The sequence below is a fragment of the Terrapene carolina genome, unplaced genomic scaffold (genome assembly GCF_002925995.2).
Source record: "Terrapene carolina triunguis isolate 2854851 unplaced genomic scaffold, T_m_triunguis-2.0 Scaffold96, whole genome shotgun sequence".
Lineage (NCBI taxonomy): Eukaryota > Metazoa > Chordata > Testudines > Emydidae > Terrapene > Terrapene triunguis.
In genome coordinates, this window is record NW_020664447.1 from 30,938,092 (window position 1) to 30,964,329 (window position 26,238).

A 26,238-nucleotide genomic window follows, 5' to 3' on the forward strand; every position below is an offset into this window, starting at 1 on the left:
GGGGGGGGGGGGGGCGGCCGGAGGCTTTTTTGCCTAGGGCGGCAAAAAAGCCAGAGCCGGCCCTGCTTCTAGTTCAGTTTCTTTGCCAGCATGTTCCCAGAATTCTTCTGAGCAAAGATTCACAATTGCTATACATTGTTCTTGATGGTTTCCTGATGCAGAAATGATGAAACTGCTGTCACTCAGCATCAGGCTTTAGGGAGAAAAAAGTGCAGAAATTATGAACATATTAAAAATCTGGAGAAGGTTCACTCCTGCAAGTTAGAGGGTTCACTTGAGGCATACGTAGTGCTCAGTCAGCTCCTCAGGCCGCTTCGTCTGGGGATCATTGGTGCTGTAGACAATTCCAGCTTCCTCTGCTGTGCAGGAAACCTGCTGCTCCTATCATTCCTTGAATTTTTGAGAAAAAAATTGTTAAAAAATACAGAATTTACAAAATGGGGATGTTTTGCTCTGACTCCCCAGTGGAGATTTTTGGCCTGCATGGGGAGAAGTATCCTATCCAAGGTTGACAGGCGATCCTCTCTATGTATATGTACATGTCTGCTGTGAACAGATCTTAAATACTGTGTGCCTCTCCTGGCACCTCAGTACCAAAAACTGAACAGAGTTCAGAACAATTGGGGGGCCAGAAAGAGAGAGGCTTAGGAGGAGAGATTAAAAGAACTAATAGCTTGGCTAACCTAAGGTGTGTATAGATAGAAGACAGAGTTATAATAGTGGCCTACTAATATGTGAAAGGGAGGAACACCAGAGGGCAAAAGAAAATATGTAGAGTGATATAAGACAGTGTAAATGAGAGGAATTTGAAACTAAGCAAAGGAAATTCAGGTTGAATATTAGGTAAAGCTTCCAGATCGTGCAATCTGTTTAGATTGAGAAATAGTCTTTCCAGAGAAGTGGTGGGAACTCCTTTGCTAGAGTCATTTAAAACTAGACTGGACCAAGCCCAGAAGAATAGTCTCTAGAAACCATTCCTGGCGTGGTCACTGAGGAAGGAGAATGAACTAGATCTTCTTCTTCGAGTGCTTGCTCATGTCGATTCCATTCTAGGTGTGCGCGCACCCATGTGCGCAGTCATCGGAGACTTTTGCCATAGCCGTATCTTTAGGGTCGGCAGTGGCACCTTCTGGAGTGCCGTGCTCATGCCACGGTATATCAGGTGCCGCCGGCCCTATGCCCTCTCAATTCCTTCTTACCGCCTGTGGTGGTTAGTCAGAGTGCCTCTCTCCCTTGCCTTGCAAGTGGTTAGCAGTTTTCTGTCCTTGTGAAGAGCCATTCAGCCTTAGGGCTTTGTACATAGGATTCTTGATAGTGACTTATAGTTAGAGTTAGAGTCCCCAGTGGGACTTTGCCCCAGGCAGGGCATGCCCCAGTCCCCCGGGTTCAAGCCCTGCACGGACTGTAATAGGCCTATGCCTGTTAGCGATCCCCACGGCAGTTGTCTCAAGTGCTTGGGCGAATTGCACGTCAAAGAGAAGTGCTGTATTTGTAAAAACTTCTGGCCAGGAACTCAGAAGGAGCGGGATATCCAACTCGGAGCCCTTCTAATGGAGTCAGCCCTTTGCCCGGCGTCCAAGCCCTCCCACCAAGAATCGGTGAGCACCTCAGCATTGGTGCATAGCACACCCCCAGCATCAGGCTCCGCCCGGCACCAATCAACGTCTCTGGTGCCCAGGCATGGAAGCACAGCTCCTTGGCACCAGGCAAAAAGGCCCAAGGGTCTTTGGGCCAGGAACCTAGTTCGGCCCGCCTGGCCACACAGGAGTCATGAGTGCACGCCTCTCCTGTTGGGGATCTGAGCCCCTTGAAAGGTCCATCACTGACTCCTGTTGAAGGAAAAGGCCCAGGTAGGGACCGTCGAATTGTGGAGGTGAATGCGTGGAGAATTGGAAGTCCTGGAACAATCAAAGAACTGTGATGTGATTGGAATAACAGAAACTTGGTGGGGCAGTTCACATGACTGGATGGGTATAAACTGTTCAGGAAGGACAGGTATGGGACGAAAGGTGGAGGAGTTGCATTGTATGTAAAAGAGCGGTATGATTGCTCAGAGCTCCAGTTTGAAACTGGAGAAAAGCCTGTTGAGAGTCTTTGGGTTAAGTTTAGAGGTGAGAGCAGCAAGGATGATGTCATGGTGGGCGCATGCTATAGACCACCGGATCAGAAGGATGAGGTAGATGAGGCTTTCTTCGGACATCTAACTGAAGTTTCCAGATCACAGGCCCTGGTTCTACTGGGGGACTTCAATCACCCTGACATTTGCTGGGAGAGCAATACAGCAATGCACAGACAGTCCAGGAAGTTTTTGGAGAGTGTTGGGGACAACTTCCTGGTACAAGTGCTGGAGGAACCGACTAGGGGCCATGCTCCTCTTGACCTGCTGCTTACAAACAGTGAAGAATTGGTAGGGGAAGTAGAAGTGGGTGGCAACCTAGGCAGAAGTGACCATGAGAGGGTTGAGTTCAGGATCCTGACAAAAGGAAGAAAGGAAAGTAGCCAAATACGGACCCTGAACTTCAGAAAAGCAGACTTTGACTCCCTTAGGGAACTGATGGGCAGGATCCCCTGGGAAGCTAATATGAGGGGGCAAGGAGTCCAGGAGAGCTGGCTGTATTTTAAAGAAGCCTTATTGAGCGTGCAGGAACAAACCATCCCAAAGTGCAGAAAGAATAGCAAATATGGCAGGCGACCAGCTTGGTTTAACGGTGAAATCTTCGGTGAGCTTAAACTAAAAAGGAAGCTAACAAGAAGTGGAAATTTGGACAGATGACTAGGGAGGAGTATAAAAATATTGCTTGAGCATGCAGGGGTGTAATCAGGAAGACCAAGGCACAATTGGAGATGCAGCTAGCAAGGGATGTGAAGGGTAACAAGAAGGGTTTCTACAGGTATGTTAGCAACAAGAAGGAGGTCAGGGAAAGTGTGGGAACCTTACTGAATGGGGGAGGCAACATAGTGACAAACGATGTGGAAAAAGCTGAAGTACTCAATGCTTTTTTCACCTCGGTCTTCACAGACAAGGTCAGCTCCCAGACTGCTGCACTGGGCAGCACAGTATGGGGAGGAGGTGAGCAGCCCTCAGTGGTGAAAGAACAGGTTAAGGACTATTTAGAAAAGCTGGACGTGCACAAGTTCATGGGTCCAGATATAATGCATTCAAGGGTGCTGAGGGAGTTGGCTGATGTGACTGGGGGAGGTCCCAGACTATTGGAAAAAGGCAAATATAGTGCCCATATTTTAAAAAGGGAAAAAAGAGAACCCGGGGAACTACAGACCGGTCAGCCTCACTTCGGTCCCCGGCAAAATCATGGAGCAGGTCCTCAAGGAATCCATTCTGAAGCACTTAGAGGAGAGGAAGGTGATCAGGAACAGTCAACATGGATTCACCAAAGACAAGTCATGCCTGACCAACCTGATTACCTTCTATGATGAGATAACTGGCTCTGTGGATATGGGGAAAGTGTTGGACAGTGGTGATATGTCTTTACTTAAGCAAGCTCCCATTGGCCGGGAACGGGGAACTGAGGCCAATGGGAGCTTTGGGGGAGGTACCTGGAGGAGCAGCAAGAGCAGCACATGGCACCATTTCCCCCCGCCCCCGGGACTCCGGCTGCTTCCTGGAGCAGAGCAGAGCGGAGCGGGGCCAGGGGCCAGGGCAGGCAGGCAGGGAGCCTGCCCTGGCCACGGTGCACGGCGCTGCCACCCCAGAGCCGCTCTAGATAAGCGGCACTGGGCCGGAGCCCACACCCCGCACCCCTCCTGCACCCCAACCCCCTGTCCGGAGCCCCCTGCCACATCCCACACACCCCTCCTGCACCCCAACCCCCTGCCCTGAGCCCCCTGTCACACCCTGCACCCCAACCCCCTGTTGCACCCCTCACCCCTTCTGCACCCCACACCTGAGCCCCCTGCCATACGCCACACCCCTCCTGCACCCCCTGGGGGCAGGGAGGGGGCAGAGTTGGGGTGAGGACTTCGGGGAAGGGGTTGGAATGGGGGCAGGGAACAAACCCCCACCCCCAGTAAGGGGGAGCTAAGGGAAAAGGTTGGGATCTGATTTTGCTGAGAGCCCCCCCAGCAATGTGTCTTTAGTCATTCTTGAATATAGGAAAATATCCATTTAGTTATCTGAGGCACTACAGTGAAACCACATCTGCCTCTTTGATGTCCAGTGAATCGGTAGAATTTTCCCTTTGTCTCTCTTGCTCTTGTGAGGCTGTCAGGCTTTCCGGAGTCTTTGATGAGGGAGCTTGGGGCCATCATCAGGGATAAGGGAGAGGCCATTTATTAGAAAATCCATCAGCTGAATATTTGGATCAGAAGTTTTGTGGGCTACAGAGGGCTAACAGCTAACTGTGCTAAAAGAGCCCAAGCCCTGTACTACAGGGCTCCTGCCTTTGCCCTTTGGATTCCCTTCCTGACTGCTGCTTGGCTCTAATTCTACCACTGGCTCTTTCTTCCATACTTTGCATACTTCTGTAAGTGGAAATACTGTAAAATTGCTGTTGTTCAGCTAGTTCTCTCCTTAACTTTAGTCCACAGCCTTTTGGACTGTGAACATACAATCATGTAGAGCTTTTTGACATCACTGTGTTTCTATTCCCTTGGGATCCTATAAACCTCCTTGAGATTCACCTCTCTCAATCTCCTTCTGCTGAACCACAGAGGCCATTTTTGACCAGTGTCTTTCAAAGCAGCTCCCTAAAACATGAATCGTTTGGTTGCCCTTCTTGTATATTTTGGATCTTTGCTCTGTGCGTCCTATAATACAGTGACCAGATTTGTACATGCTATTCCTAAAGAAGCTATCCAGCTGCATTATTGGATGCCAAAATAATAATGTCTGTGGGTTTATACTCCATAGCCCTCCATACTGCTGCCAGATGTTCTGTGGATGGTTTTCAGGCATGTTGTGGTGAATGTTGCCATGCCAGTGAATTTCAGCAAATTTAAGCAGCTTTGAAATGGTTCTCTTTTCCAGCTAGTTATACACAAGTTAAATGAACTTGAGTTGACACTTGAGCTTCCCCTGCTTTATTACCCCTTTTCTCCCTGAATTACTACCTGTTACCAGTTCTGTCTGCTGGATTCACTTCGGTAGCTCTCTCCTTTTGCCATGCCTCTTCCTGACTGCCTGCTTTGCTGGACTCTCCATCTAAAAGGCATCTCTACAAAAATAATGGCAGTTCCTTTGTCCTGAATACCAGCCTTATCAATCTTGACTCCTGAAGAGAATAAGAGCAGACATATTGCCTGGGCATGGAGGGAGGGAGGGGAAGGAACAATCTCAGAAAAGATTCTGATGCTCTCCTGTCTGTTTCTGCTGCAGATTTGCTGACAGCGAAGGAGTACCATTGTCTGCTGCAGTTGCTCTGCCCTGACTTCCCAATGGAACTTACTCAGAAGGCAGCAAGGTGGGTCTTCATCCATTTCTCTCTTGATAGGTAGATCAGCCCTACAATGGCTTTAGTCCCTGGTGCTGAAAGGGTTAAAATGTGAGTAAGGACATTTAGCGTATGTCTACACTGCGGATCGATGGACTACCAAGACACTGCAGCTGGAGGTATAATTTCCAGCTCAACTAGAAGTACACGCGATAGCCTGTGCCACCGCAGCTACACTGCTACTTTTAGCGCACTTGCTGTATCTAAGCTAGTGTGTGTACATCTGCCCAAGATGGAAATTACACCTTCAGCTACAGTGTAGACCTACCCTTAGAGATAAGGTCAGAATCTTTTAGGGCAGAGAGGTACCAAGATTTGTGATTGAGAAGGGGAGCTTTCCTTAGCAAATAGAAGTGGTCTGTTGTTATGATATGCTAGGAATGAAATACCAGCGTGATGCTAATATATCAACATTGCAGTCTCTGACTTTGTCTACACTCAGAAAATAAGTTGTGTATAAAGCAGTGGTAGCTAACACATTTTAACTAACATGATTTTGAACATTATTGTAGATGGCATTTAACATCTTTTAAAACGTGTTTCTACCCCTTCTAAGGTTGATCACAATCAGCTACACATTATACTAAACCCTTTCTGCAATATTGTTTAAAATCATGTTAGTTAGAAACATGTTAGCCAATCTGGTTTAAAACAATTTATTTTCAGACCCTAGACAAGGCTTAAAGGGGGCAGATGGCTCAGGACATTGGTAACATGATATGGAGCCCTTCACCTCTCAGTCACTGATTCCAATCCAGCCCATATTGTTGGTTTATTAACCATCTGATGGCAAAGATGGCCTTTCTAGGTGAAATGGGGTGGGGGTGTCAGTCCAGATCCCAGTGAGCATATCTACATGTTAACAATAAGGTCAAAGAAATAAATGGTCTCTTTGCTGTTTGTAACAGAGAGAGGTCAGGGAGGCTGAACTCTCTTCCCTGCCCTTCCAGGTCAGAGCATAGGCACACTGGCAGGACACTGGCTGCTGCCTGTGTTGTTTCTGGTCTGTGGATGAAGAGGTGTTCAATCTCTACATGTCAGTCTAGTGCCTTTCACCAGCATCATATTCCCATGAAAAATATATATACCTCTCCCCCCCAAAAAAGAGAGAGCGAGGAAGCAAGAGATGTGTATTCCCATCTGCCAATATTTCCATACTGCTGGGCTCCTTTGAATGCCTCCCTGGCTCCCAGGGTGCTGCTGTCACAATTGAAGTGCAGTTAATGCTGTGTTAGGTCCAGTTAAAACTAGAAGTAGAGCAGCACTGCTCCCTCTGGCACATTGGTGAGGAATTCTGGTTTTCCTGGCTCCCCTGAATGCAAGTCCCTGGCCTCCAGCATTAGACCGTGATGGAGCACTAACTGTAGAGCAAGGACATTGCTGCTGCTGCTGCCTTTCATGGAGGTGCAAAAGCACTGTCCTATGCATGGGCCTGTATTCCACAGATTCCAGCTGAGCTGAGCAGGGATTTGGGACAGTGCATAAAAGTGAGATTTCAGTGTGTCTACACATGTTATGATGTTTGCGAAAAGGAATTTAATCCGCAAGGCTGTTGTAAACTAGAGGCCCCATTCAGGGGCAGGCTTCCCACAACTGCACTGTTCTGTGTATGTCTTAGAGACAGACAGGCTGGGGTTTGGGAACAGGTGTGCAAGAGAAATGAGATCTCTGTCTGAGGCACCCAGGCTCAGGTGGGGATGACCTCACTTCCTGCCTGACTAGAGAACTGCACACACACACATTAATATTATTTTGTTGTTACATGCTAATCTAGTTAAGTGAGTGTAATAAAACTTGTTTTAAGTCTAAAACTAATTTCCTCTTTCCTCCACATCTGCATCCCTTTTTTCTGTCTCTGTCTGAATTCCCCTCTAGTTATGTCGCTCTACCCACTCTCCCCTTTAGCTTCTACGGTTTAAAAACACAAATGTCAGTGGGACAAGGTAGGTGAGGCAATATCTTTTATTGGACCAACTTCTGTTGCTGAGAAAGTAAAGCTTTCAAGCTTACATGGGGCTCTTCTTCAGGTCTGGGAAACTAATTCAGAATGTCATGGCTAAATAAGCTTGTCTCTCTCACCAACAGAAGTTGGTCTAATAAAAGATATTACCTCACCTACCTTCTCTCTAATATCCTGGAACCAACACATTTACAACTACACTGCATACAAATTTCAGTGAGTTATTTCTCCTATCCCATTTGATTGATTCCTTGCAGGGTGTGGGTGTCACAGACAGACCTATGAGATTGCCCCCATTCAGTCTGAGCACCCAGACAGCTCTGTGATTGCTTTGCTTTGAGAAGAGGAGTGAATACAGAAGTGGTGGTGGCAGTAACAGCATTCATTGATAAAGCTGGGGACTGTGAAATCATAGGCACTGTTAGTAAGAGCACATCCTCATGGTAACCTCATAGCTGCATGGCTGAGATGATCTCACGGCACTGCACGCTCTGCTCTTCCAGGAGCTGTTGCTATGCAGTGATAACAAACATTGGAAGGGAAAGAGGTCAGGACAGAAGAACAGAGGCAACAACAATACAGGTTTTATTGGTATCAAAACACAAGGAACACAGTTCCTCTGTTCGAGGTGCAGTGCAAATGCCTCTGGCACATCCAAGGAAGAACCAGACTAGTGGCTATATACCTTAGTCAGATGCCTTGGATGTGCTGGTGCTCAGCAGGGCATTAGCCACCTGCAAGTTAAAGGGTTTTGTCTTCAGAGGTGTTGTCTAGTTTGCAGAGTCTTTGACTTGGAGAAAGGTGTGAAGAAGAGGGATTTTCTTGTTTGAGATCATGAGCCAGGGACTGTATCTGAGCCCACACTTCCCCTCTCAAAAGAGAGGCATCAGATCCTATGCTTAATTTAAAAAAAAAAAGTCTCTCCATTTTGGTTTTTGATATTTTAGGATGCTCTATTGATTTTAAGGTCTTAACAGCAGAAAGCAAACCTAACCCCATGAGACCCAAGCCCTCTCTGCCTTAGGCAAACTTGGTATGTCTACACTGCAATTTAAGCCCAGGGTTATCAGAACTCAAGTTAGCAAACCTTGAGTTTGTTAACTTAGGACTTGAGGATCTACATTCATTTGAATCCCAGATTAGGAATTGTTGAACCCTGGGTCCCAACCTGGGGCTCCAGCATCTACACTGCATTATGTGGGCCTGAGTCCAACCACCCATATCTAAGACTTCTTAGCACCCTTCCAAAATGTGGCTGCTCTAGACCTTTTTTTGTGGTGCAGTATGGGAAAACTTGACTGTCCAGAGGATAAAGAAAGTTGATTGTGGTATACTTTAGGCGGACTCCCAGGACACGAGTCCAGTGGGGCTACATTTACACTGCAAAGCAACAGGGCTTGAACCCTGGGTCCCAGTTTGACTCAGGCTGAGACTCTCTGCCCCCAGGGGGTCCTGGAATGTTGGGTCCAAACCCTGAGTTAACGCAGTTTTGTGTAGCTGGAAGGGGGGTGTTAGGCTTGAGCCTGAGTTCGGACCCTGGGCTTACTCTACAGTGTAGACCAACCCACTGTGCCTGTTAGTCTTTAATAGCAGCAAAGATAAGTGCACAGTCAAAACTGAGAGGAATCTTCCTTCCCACCAGTCTGGGCTAGAGCCCTTCCTGGGCCTCACTGACTGGACTGGGCTTCTGGGATCCTAGCCACAATCAGCGGGTCAGAGAGTTCCTTCATTGGCAGAGTAACAAGGCCCTCCTACCCAACAAACCCACTTGAACCTTGATAGCCTGGTACACCCATCACAAGGTCCCTCAGTTGGAGGCACTTTTCTTCATCCCTTTCCAAAGAGTTTGTTCCCTTGATCTTCATTATTGTGGTTATTATTATTCACTGAGGGCCAGATCCACAAAGATATTTAGGCTCCTAACATCCATGGAAATCAATGGGAATTAGGCACCTAAAATCTGAGGATCTGGACCTGAGTTCTCTAAAGTGTGCAAAGTACCACCCACACATGTAAAAAGCCCTGAGGAGTTTACAGTCCAGTTTAGACAACAGGAAGGAGCAAATGAAGAATCCCCCCCCAAAAAAATAACCCCCAACAGAGCTCCCGGGAGTCCCTTTTTCAGTCTGTCAGACTTGGCCCTAAATTCAGGGCATGCTGCCTGGGTTGCAGACCCTTTGTGGCTGGGATTCTCCTCTCATCAAGCACTTTAGGAGAGATGTGCAGACATGTTGCTTATGGTGCTTTCCTAGCTTCCCAGCTGTGCAGTCAGCTGGTTGTTTGGGGACATAGCAGAGCTGCAGGCCGGTAAAGTGATTGTACTGGATTTACACATTTCTCAATCTCTCTGGATTGCAGACACTATGGACAACTGGAGTCAGTAACTCAGCACCAGAGTGCACCTGCTTCCAGTCAGACACTTCCCTCTTCAGATTCAGGCAGCAGAATTTTATATCCTGGCTTTGTGTCCTTATTTAACAGCTACAAACATCTCAGCAAATTCCCAAACTAATACCAACTCCCTGCTGCTCTTCTGTAAATCGGGGAGAGAGTCTGGCTGCTGCATGGGCTCAGGCACTGACACTGCAGCTTTAGATTTCACAAGTGAAATGAGTTGGATGTCATAGAGGTGATGTGGTATCCCCTCTCCACAGAAAATATGCATAGCATACTCCTACCATTGCCCACCTTGTGCAGGAAGGAGAATTGTATTGGCAAAAGCGATGGTGTCGGGGTGTTGAGGTTGTCTGGCGAGAAGATCAGGATGTGAAGGGAGGGAGTCCCACTTCTAAGTGATGTGGCCTGTAGCATTTCCAGTGCTTGAAGAGTGGTTTGAAATGCCAGTGGCTGAGCTGCATTGCCTGGGAGATGAAGATGCTCTGCCTGCCAGCTTCAAAGTCATCTCCTTGATGTGGCCACTGACAATCTTGGGAACATGCTTATTAGTGAGAATTAAGAACTGAAGCTACTGCTGATCTAGACAGGAGGAGGTTTCTGGGACATAATAAATAAATCAGAAGCACTTTGACATCTTCAAAGGGTTTTGTTTTAAACAGTGACTTTTCTCCTGAGGACCCTCTTAGCCCCAGTGTTTCTTCTTTGAGGTAATTAATTCAAGCTGCTCTGCATGCTTGTTATGCCACAGTGAATTGAGCGGGTCCAAGTGGCAGGGAGGGAAGCCTCTTGCACAGACGGGTCCTATAGCTCTTTTAACTCAGCCTCCCACACAGCTTCCTAGAGCCTCTTCCCTGAGCCCCTTAGCACACACTGAAGGCTCACAGGCCTACCTGGGTACCGGAGCTTAGGTTTCCCTCCTCTTCCTTTGCTGGGTTCCTCTCCCTTTGTCAGACCCCAGCTTCTACCTTCCCATCTTCAGAGTCTGGCCTCTTCCTCCTCCCATAGTAGCAGTGGTCAGAGTATTGTTCCTGGGGTTTCACCTCTGAGCCCCTGATGGCCTTTGTTCTTGCGTGGCTCTGGAATCCAGAGGTTCCCCCAGAACAGAGGTGTCCCTAAAAGGAGTTGACTTTGCTGCCATTTCAGCTCCATCCTTACAGCCTCCATGGCCTTGGTTGATATTACTTGTATTTATGATGTATGGTGCAACATGTGGTGTATATAGCTCCATAGCTGTGCCTGGTGCTTTGCAGAAAGAAAGAAGATATTGTCCCTGCCCAAAGAGGTGGTCAGTCTCCAAGAGACCTGTCATGACGACATTCAGGGAGAAACAACCTCATGCATGAGGGAGGGAGGGTAGGAGGTTTTCAGACACAGTGCAGTTAGGCGGCTCCTTGTGCCAGGTGCACATCATGCTACACCGCTACCTCGATATAACGCGACCCGATATAACATGAATTCGGATATAACGCGGTAAAGCAGCACTCCGGGGGGGGGCGGGGCTGCGCACTGCAGTGGATCAAAGCAAGTTCAATATAACGCAGTTTCACCTATAACGCGGTAAGATTTTTTGGCTCCCGAGGACAGCGTTATATCGAGGTAGAGGTGTATTTCCCTTTTTATAGAAATGGGATTTGCTTGACCTGGGGGTGGGAGTCACTCATCGTTGTCATCTTCACCATGAAATGGAAAATGGCCTAATTTGGAGCACTCTTTTACACATACAGGGCCTGATTCTCCTTTGACTTACACCAATTTTACACCAGTGTAACATCATTGTCCTTAGTTCAGTTACTCCTGATTTACATTAGTTTCAGATCAGAACCAGGCCTGCAATTTTTGTAAACCTGTGTGATTGCCAATATGCATTCCACCATGTCCATCATACTGTTATGCAATTTGAATCAATTGCTGCTTGGTATTTGTTCTGCTTTGTGAGACAAAGTCCCTGTTCACAATCATTGAGGCTGAGCTACTAGCAGCAATAGACAGGAGCCTTCCCCTGAGTCTGAGTTACCAAGCTTTCCTCATCTGACACCCCGGGTCACCCGCACAGATCTGGGAGTTCCCAACTCTCCTTGATGGGCTTCTTCCCACTGGGTTTGGGAAGTTCCCCTTGAGTGACCACCCTCTTCCAAGGTCTGAACTTTCTGACCTACTGTAAGGAAAAGGAGCTGGTTGCAGAGTGTTGTCTCCTTGTGTTTGCTGAGTTCTCTCTCTCCTCCTCTTGCTCCCAGGATTGTGCTCATGGATGATGCCATGGACTGCTTGATGTCTTTTTCTGATTTCCTCTTTGCCTTCCAGATACAATTTTACTACTCAGGTGAGTCCAGTCTGCTGGGAGGCTGGTGCCTCCACCATCTGCCCTAGCTTGTCTCTTTCTTTTGCAGCTTCTCAGCCCCCAAGTGTCTCTTGCACTCTTTCAAAACTAATAAAAGGAAATACTTTTCACACAAAACACACACGCAGCCTGGGGAACTCATTGACACAGAATATCACTGAAGTCAGGAGCTTGGCAGGATTCAAAAGGAAATTATACATTAATATGGAGAGTTATAATGGTAAATATGTATATATTTAAAAGAACCTTATGAGGAATATAAACTGTTAAGCCTTGGGCCATATGTCAACCTCTAACTATTCGGGCTTAGGGGGCAGATTTTCGTATAACTGTCTACTGCAGGGTTTCTTTTTCTGAAGTAGCTGGTACTGGCCCCTGCTGGAGACAGGATACTGAACTAGATAGCCTGCTAGTCTAATGCAGTATGGCAATTCCTATATTCCAAGCTGTGCAGTTAGATTCAGCCCCTGTCCATAGTACAAACATCTGTATTTCTCTGCATACTTACTGATGAGGTCTTTCCTGCTGTGAATTCCCTCTGTGAAGCCCAGCATTATCCATGACCATGTCATCAAGGTGAAGCAGCTCAGGGTACTAGTTTGTGAGAGGTGGACTGAAATAAGTTTGGAGTGCCCCGAGTCAAGGATGGGAAAAGTCTGAGAAATGGCATATGGTTGGAAAAACTTTCTTTGATACAGCAGATATTTCCACAGTGAGCTACAGAACCTCAACACAGCCTCAGAAGTCACCCCACTGCCCCCTCCCTCACATGGTCTCAGTCTCATTCACACATGCATTTCATACACACACCCAAAACACACCACCCCATTTTTGTTCACACATGCACACCATGCACACACACACACTCGCGCACACTCTCCCACCAACCCACACACATGCAAACCACTCCAAATGGAATCTAGATTTGTAAACTGTTGACCACATCCATAAACAAACTTGTTTAAAATTAGACTCTTGCAGTAAACAGTGGGCAGTACTGGGAGCCTGAGGAAAGCACTTTCTGCCAGCTCTAGCTCTGGCCCATCCTGGCCTTTCCTTTAGATCCCATGTTGTATTTACTTTGGAGCTGTGCTGAGGCAGGCTGGGATGCAGACTGGAGCCTGACTAACCCGCTCCCTCGGCTCCTACTGCAATTCCTAACATTCAGTTCCTAACTTGGGTGATGTTTCATTCAATGGAAATGAAAGGGGAGTGGAGATTTTTGTGGTTTAGAAACTAATCTGGCAGGGTGGCATTGACATTAGCCCCCACACCCTACTTTTTTACCCACATGTAGCTTCCTTTCCCTCTTAGATGAACTACATTAGAGTGGGTGGCTACCTGCAGTAACTTTGGGTACCTCCCCTTGCAGCTCTTCAAGCTTGCAGTTTATATGGAAGATGCCTCTGTGCAGCACATGGGCCTGTATGGTATGTGATGTAAACAGGTAGGATGCCTCAGTGCTGTACATTTGTTCAGGTCATACCGGTCTTACATACAGCTGCAGATGACACTTTAGTCCCAGCTCTGGCCAGAACCTGGTAGATCAAGTGAATGTTCTAATTGTCAATCCTATCATAGTCCTGAGTGCTAAGCCATCCTCCTGCTTTGCAGAGTTCCTGGAGAGTGTTGCTGCCATTTATCAAGATCTGTTGACTGGTAAGAATCCGAACACTGTGATTGTGCCAACATCATCCTCTGGGCAGCACCGTTCACGCCTGGCTCCGAGTGAGTGCAGCCCACTTGATGGGGTGGAGGCATCTCTGTTCTACCACTGTCTAGAGTCCCTGTGTGATAGGTCAAAATACAGGTAAGGAGTGGGGGCAGACTCACAGCCAGTACCTGGAAGATTGTCTTAGGAAGGGTGGAGCTCTGAGGAACTACAGGGTTTGCATCAGCTGTGGACCCCTCTAAGTCTCCTTCAATGGGTGTGAAGGGAGAGAACTCTGTGTAACCGGCCTAACAAAGAAAGAGAAATTATTTCACAGACATAAGCATTGAGGGGGTTAGCTGATCATCGAGGTAAATGGTTCCCATTGGGGTTATGCTTTCCTTTGGAGATTGTTCTTCTGCCCTGACCTCCTTGCCTATGGAAGAGGCTCAGTGGGCAAAGTGTGTTCACAACAGGGAATGAGCAAAACACTGTTGACTTCCTAGAGGTAGAAGTGGTAGGAAAGGCCTCTTAGCATCAGAGTAGTTTGCAGAGGTTTGTATAGGTGCAGTAGCTAGTCACAGTACAGTATAACTAGGGCCCTACCAAATTCACGGCCATGAAAAACGCGTCACGGACTGTGAAATTTGGTCTTTTGTGCGCTTTTTCCCTATACTATACAGATTTCACAGGGGAGACCAGCATTTCTCAAATTGGGAGTCCTGACCCAAAAGGAAGTTGCCGGGGGGAGGGGCACAAGGTTATTTTAAGGGGATTGCAGTATTGCCACCCTTACTTCTGTGCTGCCTTTGGAGCTGGGCAGCCGGAGAGTGGCAGCTGTTAGCCCAACTCTGAAGGCCGTGCCCCGTCAGCAGCAGCGCAGACATAAGGGTGGCAATACCATACCATACCATCTTTACTTCTGTGCAGCTGCTGGCAGCGGCTCTGTCTTCAGAGCTGGGCTCCCAGCCAACAGCCGTCACTCACCAGCTGCCCAGCTCTGAAGGCAGCACCGCCGCCAGCAGCAGCGCAGAAGTAAGGTAGTGGTATTACAACCTCCCCTATAATAACCTTTTGACCCCTCACAACTTCTTTTTGGGTCAAGACCCCTACAATTACAACACCGTGAAACTTCAGCTTTAAATAGCTGAAATCATGAAATTTACGATTTTTTAAATCCTTTGACCGTGAAATTGACCAAAAATGGACCGTGAATTTGGTAGGGTCCTAAGTATAACACCAGGCAGCTTGTGGGGAAGCAAAAGGCTTTCAAGCATACTGCTCCAGCAGCAAACTAGCACTGCAGGGAGGGGCTACATCTCCCAAAGATGCCTGTTAGGAGGATGCTTTAATTATGGAAAGTATTTCAGTGGTACCCATTGTCCTGGTATCTGAGCACCCAGGCACATTAATGAAGTTATTCTCACAACAGCCCCAGGAGCTTGGGACTATCATTAACCCATTGTACTGATGTGGAGTTCAGGCACAGAACAAACAAGTGATTTGTCCAAGGGAGTCTATTAGAGGCAGCAGTAGACCCATAGATCACCAGAGTCACAGTTTGGTGCCCGGTCTACAAGACTATCCTTCCTTCAGCACAGCATAGAAGAACACCAGACCTTACAGATACAGATTTCTGTAGCCTCATCTGCTCAGGTTCCTACATGTCCAGGTAGATGGAATGTGCCCTGCCAGAATGCTTTCTCCTCTCCTTGGACTGGAGGCAATTATGGATGATTTGGGGGATCTACCCTAGCTTGAAGGTCTTGCTTGGCAAAAGGCAACAGGTGGAAGCGGGTTTACTTCCCCCAATCCATTCCAGGAGGACACAGTCAGGGAGCACAGCTAGGGCTGCTTCAGGGTGGTCAGACATCAGGGAGTTAGAAGGAGGAGGATGTTCTATGACTCATGCCAGGTTTTATTTTCCTCTTTCTTCTTCTCCATCTAGCTGTCCCCCATCTGCCCTTGTCAAAGAGGTACTGAGCAGTGTACAGAGACTGACCTTCTATGGATTCCTTATGGCTCTTGCAAAGCATCATGGGATCAACAGAGCCCTAGGTAAGAGGAGGAACAGAGCCCTGTGGATATGGCCCTAGGTTTTTCCTCGTTCTGCATTTTTTGTGGAATTTGCTGTAGAATCATGCAGCAGATTTTAAATTGTCTTTGAAAATAAAGGTCTCCCTCCCTTGTGGTCACAAATGAAACCTTATGAAACAAATGAAAACATAGTCCGATGCAGCAACATCTGTCTGAGTCTGCAGAGTGCCTGAAACAGTAGGTCTAGGGAGGTATTGAGATTTGAGATGTTGACATTGACACCCATAATAGCAATATTGTTAACTACTGCTGATCATTTTAACAGAAATATCCATCTAATTTAATGTGTTTATCCATTAATGTTGGAAGGCACGGGTATTGCGTAAGGGGGCAAGTAAGAGCTCATTGCTCTCAGAAGTTGCTAGGGTGGGGAACTGAGTTCAAGTCCCCTTTCCCCCACATGTTAAATGATCTTCGTCCTTGGCTACAAGTGAAAAGGAAGAAAAAAATGCATCCTCATCCCCAATACCTCCTTGGGGCCAAAGACCAAATTGCCTCCCCGACCTTCCTAACTGTCTCACAACCTCTTGGGGGGGAGGGATAGCTCAGTGGTTTGAGTATTGGCCAGCTAAACCCAGGGTTGTGAGTTCAATCCTTGAGGGGGCCACTTAGGGATCTGGGGCAAAATCAGTACTTGGTCCTGCTAGTGAAGGCAGGGGGCTGGACTCGATGACCTTTCAAGGTCCCTTCCAGTTCTAGGAGATAGGATTTCTCCATTAATTAAATTAAATTAATTAAACCCAACTGCCTAAGCCTACAGCTTTCCCAAATAACCCCTCCAAGGCAGTTGTCAGTACAAAAACCTGTGCCATATTGAAAATCTGGGGCCAGTGTAAAATACATTGAATTTAATATTAGAAAAAGGCACAAGGGAAACCGAACTGGTTGGCTTATTCAGGGTCATATTTAAGGTTGTCACATCCTCCCATTGTGAACAGATGTGAAGCTGCTGGAGAATTCTGCACCAGACTGGGTTAGAACCCTGGGGTGGGAGGGGGTTGGCTGTAAAATGTCAGCTCTGAGTGGTGCAGAGCACATGGGCTCTCCCAGCTCAGTCCCATTCCTCTGTTGCGGAGGTCAGTGTTATCCAAGAGCAAGGGAACTGGACTGCTCCTTGCCTATTCCTCATTTTTATAGATTTCAAACCCTTTATTCCATGCAGACCCCCTGTGCCTTGCTTGTGCTTCCCCTTCCCTTCCTGCAAAAGCGAACAGAGAGCTCACTTGTTGGCTGAGTTGAGCAGGGCTGAATCTGTAACCCCAAGGCTGTCTCAGGGCCTAGGAGGAATATCTGGATGCCTGGGGCTCTCACTTCTTAGCCTTCACAGGGTGAGACCCAATCAACAGGACTTCCATCCTATTGAACAGTTTCTCCCTCTAGTTCTAGGGCTGAGTCTCCAATAGTCCCCATACTTCAGAGACGAGCCTCGGGGGAAAGTAGCTTCCCCTACCTGAAATGCCTGCTCCTTCTCACAGGTGTGTGTCTTGGCAGAGAGCAGAATTGTCCTCTCTCTGGTTGAGCCTCTACCCTCTACAGACCATTTGAGCTGTGAATACTCCTCTCAGGCAGGGCTGTTTACCCAGCAACACAGAGATTATATATCAAAGGGACATGAATACAACCCACCAATCCCCTCTGCAAACAGACTTAGAAAACAGTGTATTCACTGGAGAAGGTGATGCCTGGATTGCACCAAGCAAGACTTTTTCCCCTTAGCTCTATGAAATCCATTTCGAGCAAGGTGGAAAGAAAACAGATGGGCTGAGAAATCCCTGCCCACAGCTTCCATTGTACCATGTTCAAAGTCTCTGGGTTTTCCTTTCCATTAACACAGCCCTGGCCCCCTGCCAGCCTCCTGCTGAGGCCTCTCACGGGAGGGGTAGCAGCCACAAGTCTAACAGGTGCAGCATCTTGGCAAGGAAGAATGATTCTTCTACTGTCTTTTAAGCTTGCTTGCATGATGATTTGAATAGTCTTTGGGCTGCAGGGGATCACAGGCTTCCCAATGCCCTGCAGCAAGGGCAGTTCCAGGCAAGAGCTTCAGAGGCAAAGGAGCTTTCAATCAGGGCCCTGTGTTCTTTAGTCTCACTGGGGCCTCGCAGGATGCCCAGCTAGTAGAATAGGGATGGGGATTAGAATGGTTTATTCTGGCTGGGGCCCTATTGATGAGTTTGTCAGGCAGATTGGAATCTGCAGTCTAACTCCAGTGTCAATATTGATTCATGAATCCCTTTGAGTGTTATTTACCAACTCTCCCAAGTAATTCAAGTGCCCCAGAGACCTCACTACACGTTCTACAAATGCAGAAACAAACCCAGGCTTTATCTGACTTATTCTTCTAATTAAGCCCATGGCAAGCCGCGGGTTGGAGCACTCCTGGGCTTCTCGGTCATGGTGACAGGCGCACTAGAGCATCTGGCTTCTCTGGTGGTTGTGGGGGGCCCAACACTGGAATAAGTTGAGGGTCAGCTGTCTGTTGGTGTGGGTTCTTATTTGGTGCCTGTCACTGCAGTAGCTGAATGCCTCTCTCAGAGGACTCCTGTATAGGAGTGCATGAATCCCCAGGCCCCACCTCCCTGGGGAACAAGAAACCAGGGCCATTAACCAAATCCAGATCTCCCACATAGTAGTATAAAGCACTTACCCCAAAGACACTGACTGTGGCTTCTAGGTTTCATGCACAGCAGAGCACTCCCCATTGAGCCATTGGTCCAGCTCTGCAATTGTTCTGAAGCCTTGTTTATACCTGGGGTTTTGCTGTGGCAATGTCCTGGCCAGGGCAAGGCAGTTCCTATCCTCTTTGTGTTGGCCTGGCCCACATCCTTCCTGGATCTGTGTACAGGGAGGAGTTAGCCACTGATTTAGAAGAAGGGACTTCCTAACAGGCTCCTGCCCTCCTTCCCAGTGTAACTCAGTGTGAACCCTGAAGTATCAACAGGCACAGTCACCTGACCACACTGCACATCCCTCATCCTGAATAGGGATATACCAGCCCCAGTTAACATGCCCTAGTCAATATCCTGGTTTTACAGTGAGAAATGGGGGAGATGATCTCTGACCCATCCTACTGGGCCCATCCCTCTCACACTCTGGCAGCAGTTGCTGACAGAGTGTGGCCCATCCACTTATCTGCAGTTTCTCAGACCTCATAGAAAACCAGGGTTGGGCCTGACAGCCTTCCTGTCCCTGGGAATATACTAGAGGTGCTGTCTGGGGTGCAGAATGGTTTAGCCCCAGGCCTGAGCTCAAAGCTGCCACCAGCACCAACAAATCTGCTCTCCTAGCCACAAATTTCTGAGTCTCAGATTCAGCCCTGTCTGTATGCTGTAACTGCTAATTGAGTGTGTAACCAGTCAGTGGCATACTTTGCTCTAAAGCTGGTTTGTGCCCACAGAACAAGGTCAATGCTCTGATAATGACCAGAGCTGCTAACCGTGTGCTGTGTTTGTCAGTGGACCAGGCTCTTGTACTGTTATTTTGCAGAGTGACTGAGTCCCCCAATCATGCCTGTGTAACTTGTTTGGCTGGTCCTCTTTTCTCCAGCTCTCTGTGTGGTAGGACATCCCAGAGTGCACTGCCCCATGTACTGCTAGTACTGCTCTCTATGCATGTCCTCTGGGTATTCTGTCCCCTGCTGCAGCACTTTGGGGTAGCTGCCTGGATTTTCTCAGAATGCTCTGATACTAGTACAGTCAGGCAGCCTGGTGAGTGTGACTGTGCAAACACATTTGACACATGGCTGTACTGTGAAAAAGGCTGCTGTGCGCATCAGTGGAGTGTGCCATGCACAGGTCACAAAAACTCCTATGCCTTAGGCAGACAACGCCTTACATTCAGACTGAGCTGGGCTGAACAGTATACAACTATAGACCAGGTGGGAAGGAGGGCCTCCTCTCTTTTGTAGATCTGATACTGAATAGCTCTATGCCATAGAGTCCTTGAACTCTATTGTGCATGGAGCCTGTTCCCACATGACCACACTCTGCATTGAGTGTTTTCTTGCTGCTGTTTTCCAGGGGCTCTGCCAGATAAAGGAGACCTGCTTCTCGACCCTCCCATGGATCAGGAATTGGAGAAACTGTAAGTGCAGTTGTCCAGAGTGGGAAGGAAGGTGGCAGATCTAAGGCAGCATGATGGGAGCCTGGGTTTGGGAGCTGTCCCCTTTTCTCTCACCCAGCCGTATGACAATGGAGCAGTCCTTCAGCCTAGGCAGCAAAGGCCCTTTTGTGGAGTGTTCCTAGGTGTAGCAGACTAAGTTATTGGGATGGTCTTCAAATGCAGAGAAGAGACCTGTCTGCAGGGAGACAAGAGGCAGTGGAGAACCCCAAGTGAAGGACTTTTTATTGTGGAGGATCAAGTCTCATACAGTGGTGAAAATAGCAGGACAGTTGGGGTAGTAGAGGCTGTGACTTGGGGAGAGGGACCTAAGAATGGCCATACTGGGTCAGACCAGTGGTCCATCTAGCCCAGTATCCTGTTTTCTGACAGTGGCCAGTGCCAGATGCTATGAACAGAACAGAGCAATTATTGAGTAATCCATCCCCTGCCATCCAGTCCCAGCTTCTGACAGAGATTTAGGGACACACACAGAGCAAGGGGTTGACCTATTGAAACATGAGGAAGGAGTCACAAAATCAAAACCCAGACAGGGTCCATCTGCCAGGTGCCACTGCAGAGCATTCCCTGGTCTGCTGTAAGCATCTCTCTCTGTGTTAGAGGATAGTTCTGTGAGATCAGCTCTGGATCTGTGATCCTATCCCTGGCTTGCTCCAGACCTGCTGCTGGGTAAGGGGTGAATATGACAGTCTAGACCACCTGGGGTTTGTCATTTCTCTTTCAGACTATCTCAGGTTTCAGGGCTCTCCATCTCCACTCCAGCCGGCTCCAGTGGGGACATTGCCAACCTGCCTACCCGCACCTCCCCAAGAATCAGCTCCCCCTGGAAACCTCTCCACCACCGCCAGAAAGTGAATACAGAGAGCGATGGCTCCACCGACGAGACAGAATCCTCTGAGAACTAATCCTCCTCCTGGGTCCCACTAGACTGATGGGGATGTGGTGGAACAGCACCTCATTCCAGATGCTGAAAGGTGATGGGCATTGCCTCTGAAGATGGGTCCCACCCATTCTGCACCTGCATCTAGGTGCAGGTACATCCACACCATTCCCCATTACCAGGACCACCAATTCCATCCAAAACAACACCATTCTCCTATATCCTAATTAGCTGAGGAATCTCTCATCCGGAGGCCACTTCCAGCTGTAGAGTTATGCTGCCCTCTGCTGGCAAAATGGACAACCCAGTGGAAGAATGCTGTGTGAAGACCTCTCCACTCAATCTTCCTCTACTCAAAGAGTGGTAGGAAATTCTCCTACTGTTGGTCTCAACCTGGTGCAGTTGGACAGGTGCTAGCAACAGTGGGTGTTTTGTTGTGTAACTGCTCAGACCTGGTGTAGACAATCTGGTGATTAGAAGCTGGTCTACACTAGTGCTTCTACTATAATTACTCCTGGCAGAGCTGCACCTGTGCTAGAGCAGTGGCAGGAGAAGTTCCTAAAATTAGAAAAGACCTAGCTGTTGTCCTCTCCACACCATCTGTGTTTTTTCCTCAGAGGGAGTGTCCAAGAGATGCCAAAGTAAAAGGACACAAAGTTTCAGTTAATAAGTACTACACCATTGTAGTACTCATGTTGTAGTTGTAGTATAGATGTATGGCTCGTCTGTTGTATTAGGTTATCCTCTCGAAGGCCTCTCTCTAGAGCCTGTCTCCCTGGGACCACCCTCTCTATAATTACATCATCTAGGGAGAAGAACACAGCATATAAATTCCCTGGCCACAGACCTTGTGGTCCACAAACATAGTGTCCTAGCTGCTGTGTTAGATAGGATGGAGTGTTGGGGGTGGTGGGGAAGCAAGGGTGAGGGTTATCTTCACTAAACCTCAGTTATCGGTTGTGAGAGTGCAAGCATTAATATAGCAGCAGTGGAGTCAACATCACTTGAATTCTGCCCCTACAAGAATGAATCCCCCTCCCTTATGCATTATTACTGGATAATCAGACTATTATGGAACTGTAGCAGTTTGGTCTCCACTGCCCTGGAGGCCTAAACAGGGGGAGCAGAGTTTGGCGTTTCATAATTTGCCTTGGTCTGCCCCACAGGCCAGTTGTCTCCCCAGGGTTTCACTCTCCTGATTCTCAGGGAGTCTTTCCCCCTTCCCCTAGGTTTGTGAGGTGCAGAACACCTGGAGCAGTTCATCTGAGGTTTGGAGCTAAATTGGGCAATGCTACACAGCCAAAAGTTAGGCTCCATTTAATGGAACCAGGATGGACTTGGCCCTAGAACGATCTGTTATAAAAATAAGCTTGCTCAAATCCTCCCCAGCCTGTGCCCCTGCACCAGCCCCAGCTGAGAAGAGCTGGTAGGTAGGTTATTTATGTATTGTAATTTATTTTATTTAAACTGCTGTAACAGTCCTGTCTGTCTTTGAGTAAAATTACACAATCCAGGGAATAAAGCACTTAGTGCAAGGTGAATACTAAGTCTGGGGCTCCCACTTTGCTGTGTCATCTCTGAAGGAGTCAGCACCCCCAAACACATTAGCTGATGCAGCTCACAGCACTGTGTTTGCTGAATGGAGGAAGGTGTCAGAGCACCCAACTAACCTAAGTGATAGTGTATAACCTCCAAAGTGTCAATAAAGGAGCCAGCGCGTGTGGAGATCATGTTCCCAAGGAGAGCAGAAAATATGGGAGGGTGTCCACAGTCTCTGGCTGTGCAGTGTGAACAGTCTTTGGACTATTCTCTCTATGTCAACTCGATACTAGAGAAGGCCCATGTCTTCCGCTATATTCTGTACTGGATGAAATGCACTGATAGTGCTCAATAAACATACTTCTGAATACCAGAGCTTTGTTTCAAAAACCAGGTAAAGTTTCTGAGAACAATGTACTTACCAACCGCGTATAAACCGCACAGTTAAAAGCAAGGAAAGGCATGAGTAATTAAGGGTCTTACACGTCCTATATAGTAAACACATGATTCTTATCCAGCACAAAGAGATGCATTGTTCATCACAAGAACCTTAACTCTGACCTATAGATTGGTTTTTATGTATTATTTCTGTTAGCTTGGCTTTGGTAGCTACAGATTTAAAGGAGGCTGTGTCATTGATATGGACACATATAGGGCCTGAATCATCACTACTCTATGGCAAGAGCACAAGCACAAGCAACCTCCCTCTGTCCCTACAGTGGCCCTAGCACTACTGCAGGGATGAATCTGCCCCTTATCTTTTTGTTTCATGTTATGCATGGGTCTACAATGTGTTTATATTCAGCGCTCACTAATGAAAGACTAATTTTGAGCCTGTGTTATGATGCATTGGCCATTCCAGCAAAACCACCATTAGCTGCTGGTCTGTCGCTTCACAGGGCCTGCCAGAACACTCTGCACTGCCTGACCACAGCTGCCTCAGATACTGCATGACTGCTTTTCAGCAGCTCCTAAGGAAACCTTGCTCACCAAGCATGAGCTCAGCATTCACTCTAGCCTCCTTTTGGGGGGAGGGGAGAAGCTCTAAGAAATGGTGCCAGTACATTAGGGCTTAATGTGCTTTCCTCTGGGAATTATGGGAGTTTCCCTAGAGTTTGATCCCTTTTCCCACAATTCCCCTGCGTTCCCAGGAGCCTTCCAGAAACCACTGCTTTAGTAAGCTGTAGCAGGGACTGTGGGACTAGACCCCCAGAGGACAGTGTAGTAATTGTTATTCAGTACTAGCATCCAATCAGCCTGGGTGGAATGGACACCCTGCCTCTAGTGGTAACACTGAGGCTAATCCACAAGCTTAGGTCTCTAGTAACCACACAGCCAAAGTCCAGCTTTCTCTTTCAACTCAGGCCCAAGTTCTACTTTGCTTCAAATGCCCTGAGTTATTGGTTTGCCTATAGGGTGCATAAGGAGCAAATGTTGCAATACCCAGGAAGGCCTGAACTTTTGCCTCGTTTCAGTACTCTGATGAATCACTTCACGCAGCATGAGCTGCATCCTTAGCAGGTGGGGTGAAGGAGATGTCTCAGGCTGGGAGGGGAAGAGGTTCAGCATTGTTTCATCAACAGGATCGGTGTGAGGCAGATATCGAAGTCTTCAAATAGGCGTCCTGGGCATTCTGACCCTCCACTACCACAGCAGGGAAAGAGATCAATGAAGAGCCATGGGGGTTTTTTTTAGGGCATGTTTACACTTCAGTATAAATCCATGGTTCAAACTCAGGCCCAAGCCTAACCCCCCTTTCCAGCTACATGCAAATTCTAAGCCAGGGCTCAGAGCCAGCATCCCAGGACCCCATGGGAATGGAGGCGTCCAAGCCTGAGTCAAGCCAGGATCCAGGGATCAAGCCTTTTGCTTTGCAGTGTAGATGCAGCCCACCCTGAACTCATGCACTAGGGGTTATGTCTACATAGCAATGTAAGTCCAAGGCTAGTACAACTGAAGTTATCAGACCCGGAGTTTGTTAACCTGAGGCTTGAGCATCTCCATTCATTTGTAACCCCAGGTTAGGAATTGTTGAACCCTGAGTCCCAACCTGTGACTCCAATGTCTATACTGCATTATGGGGAGGGCCTGGTCCAACCACCCATATCCCAGACTTTCTAGTCCCTCCCAAAATGTGGCTGCTTTAACCCTTCACTCATGGTGCAGTGTGGAGAAAAACTGGACTGGCCACCAAACTTGATTGTCCAGAGAACAAAGGAAGTAAGCCTGTGGGTTTGTGGGATACTTTTGGCTAACTCCCAGAACACTAGGCCAGTGGGCAAAGCAATAGGGCATAAAGCCTAGGTCTCCACTTGACTCAAGCTTGGACCCTCCACCCCTGGTTCCAAGCTACTCCTGGGAGAATTCTGTGCCAAGATTTTTTTTTTAAATTTGTGCTCAGTATTTTAAAATTCTGCATATTTTATTTGTCAAAATAACAAAACAATCACACCAGTTTCAATTATTTTGGTAGTTTATTTCAAAATACCCGTCAGCAAGTCTCTCTTAACAATATAGACACCAAAAAAAGATTCAGGACATGTTTTTTGACAAATTACTTACTAGGCATATTAATATAGAACTTTGAGTAATAATTAATTTAAACTACAATACAGAAACATATTTCCCACACCCCTCAGAAGCAGAGCAAAGGCTTGGGGGAGTCAAGGGTAACGGAGGAGCTGAGGGAGAAGGAAGTAATTGCTGGGAGCCTGGGAGCGAACCTGGAAGGTTGTTGGGTGGCTGTGGGGGAGAAGTATGAAATAGTTTTTTCTTTGAAGTGGTGAGGAAGAGATTGTTAGGGAATTGAGGAGCCTCCCCATGCACACCTTAGCTGACCCCTAGCCTCTCCCACGCATTCAGGAACATCTGCCCCATCCCCAACTTGCCTGCACCACCCTCCCGCCATGTGTCCCTACACCCCGCTCCCATTCAGCTCTGGCGCAAAGCTATCACCCCACTAGCTCTTGTGCCCCCACCCTGGTATCCCCCACTAGTCCTTCTGAACCCTAGTCTATGTGATTTCCCCCAGCATCCCTGTGTTCCCCACTCTGTCCATCCTCCCCATATACTGTCCCCCCTCACCTGGTCCTGCAGTCATGTCACCATGGGAAAAGCTGTCTCTGCTCTCTCCCTCTCCATTGCTAGCTGCTCCAGTGTGTGAGCGAGCTGCCCTCTCTTCTGGTGCCACAGCAGACCCTGGTGGGCAAAAGGTGTAAATGCAGTGCCACTCCAGGAGAATAGATTACAGTAACTCTTCACTTAACATTGTCCAGGTTAACGTTGTTTTATTATTAGGTTGCTGACCTATTAGAGAACATACATTTTTAAAGTCCTGCAATGTTCCCTTATAACACTGTTTGGCTCCCCCGACTCCACCTGCCCCATACTCCTGCTGGGGACAGAGTCAGGGAGTGGGGCCTTGCCCAGTTCTACCCACCTGGCACTCCTGCCACAGAGCAGGGTCACGACGTGGGGACTTGCCCTGCTCCACCCACCTGGCATTCCAGCCGGGGAGCAGGCAAGGCTCCGTACCCCAACCCCGCTACGCCCCTGCCTCAACCAAGCTTCACAATCATCATTGGCGAGTACAGTATTAAATTGTTTAAATGATTTAAAATGTATACTGTATATGTATATAATGTCTTTTGTCTGGCGAAAAAAATTCCCTGGAACCTAACCTCCGTTATTTACATTCATTCTTATGGGGAAATTGGATTTGCTTAACATCGTTTCGCTTAAAGTTGCATTTTCAAGAACATAACTAGGCCCATTACGTGAGGAGTTACTGTATTCTATACAGAAAAAAAATCT

The 26,238-nt window shown here is 47.8% G+C and overlaps 1 protein-coding gene across 2 annotated transcripts in view; it reads left to right on the forward strand.

The window, feature by feature from the left end:
- Window positions 1-22,744, forward strand: part of CUNH11orf49 (chromosome unknown C11orf49 homolog) — a 150,914-nt gene extending 128,170 nt beyond the window's left edge. For both annotated transcript variants that reach the window (XM_024215065.2, XM_024215073.3), the window contains exons 4-9: window positions 5,333-5,417; window positions 12,039-12,124; window positions 13,757-13,952; window positions 15,742-15,851; window positions 19,907-19,970; window positions 20,731-22,744. In XM_024215065.2, coding sequence (XP_024070833.1) covers window positions 5,333-5,417; window positions 12,039-12,124; window positions 13,757-13,952; window positions 15,742-15,851; window positions 19,907-19,970; window positions 20,731-20,911 — 722 coding nt within the window. In that variant the 3' untranslated portion in view covers window positions 20,912-22,744. The remainder of the gene's footprint in view (window positions 1-5,332; window positions 5,418-12,038; window positions 12,125-13,756; window positions 13,953-15,741; window positions 15,852-19,906; window positions 19,971-20,730) is intronic.
- The last annotated feature ends 3,494 nt before the right edge of the window (window positions 22,745-26,238 follow it).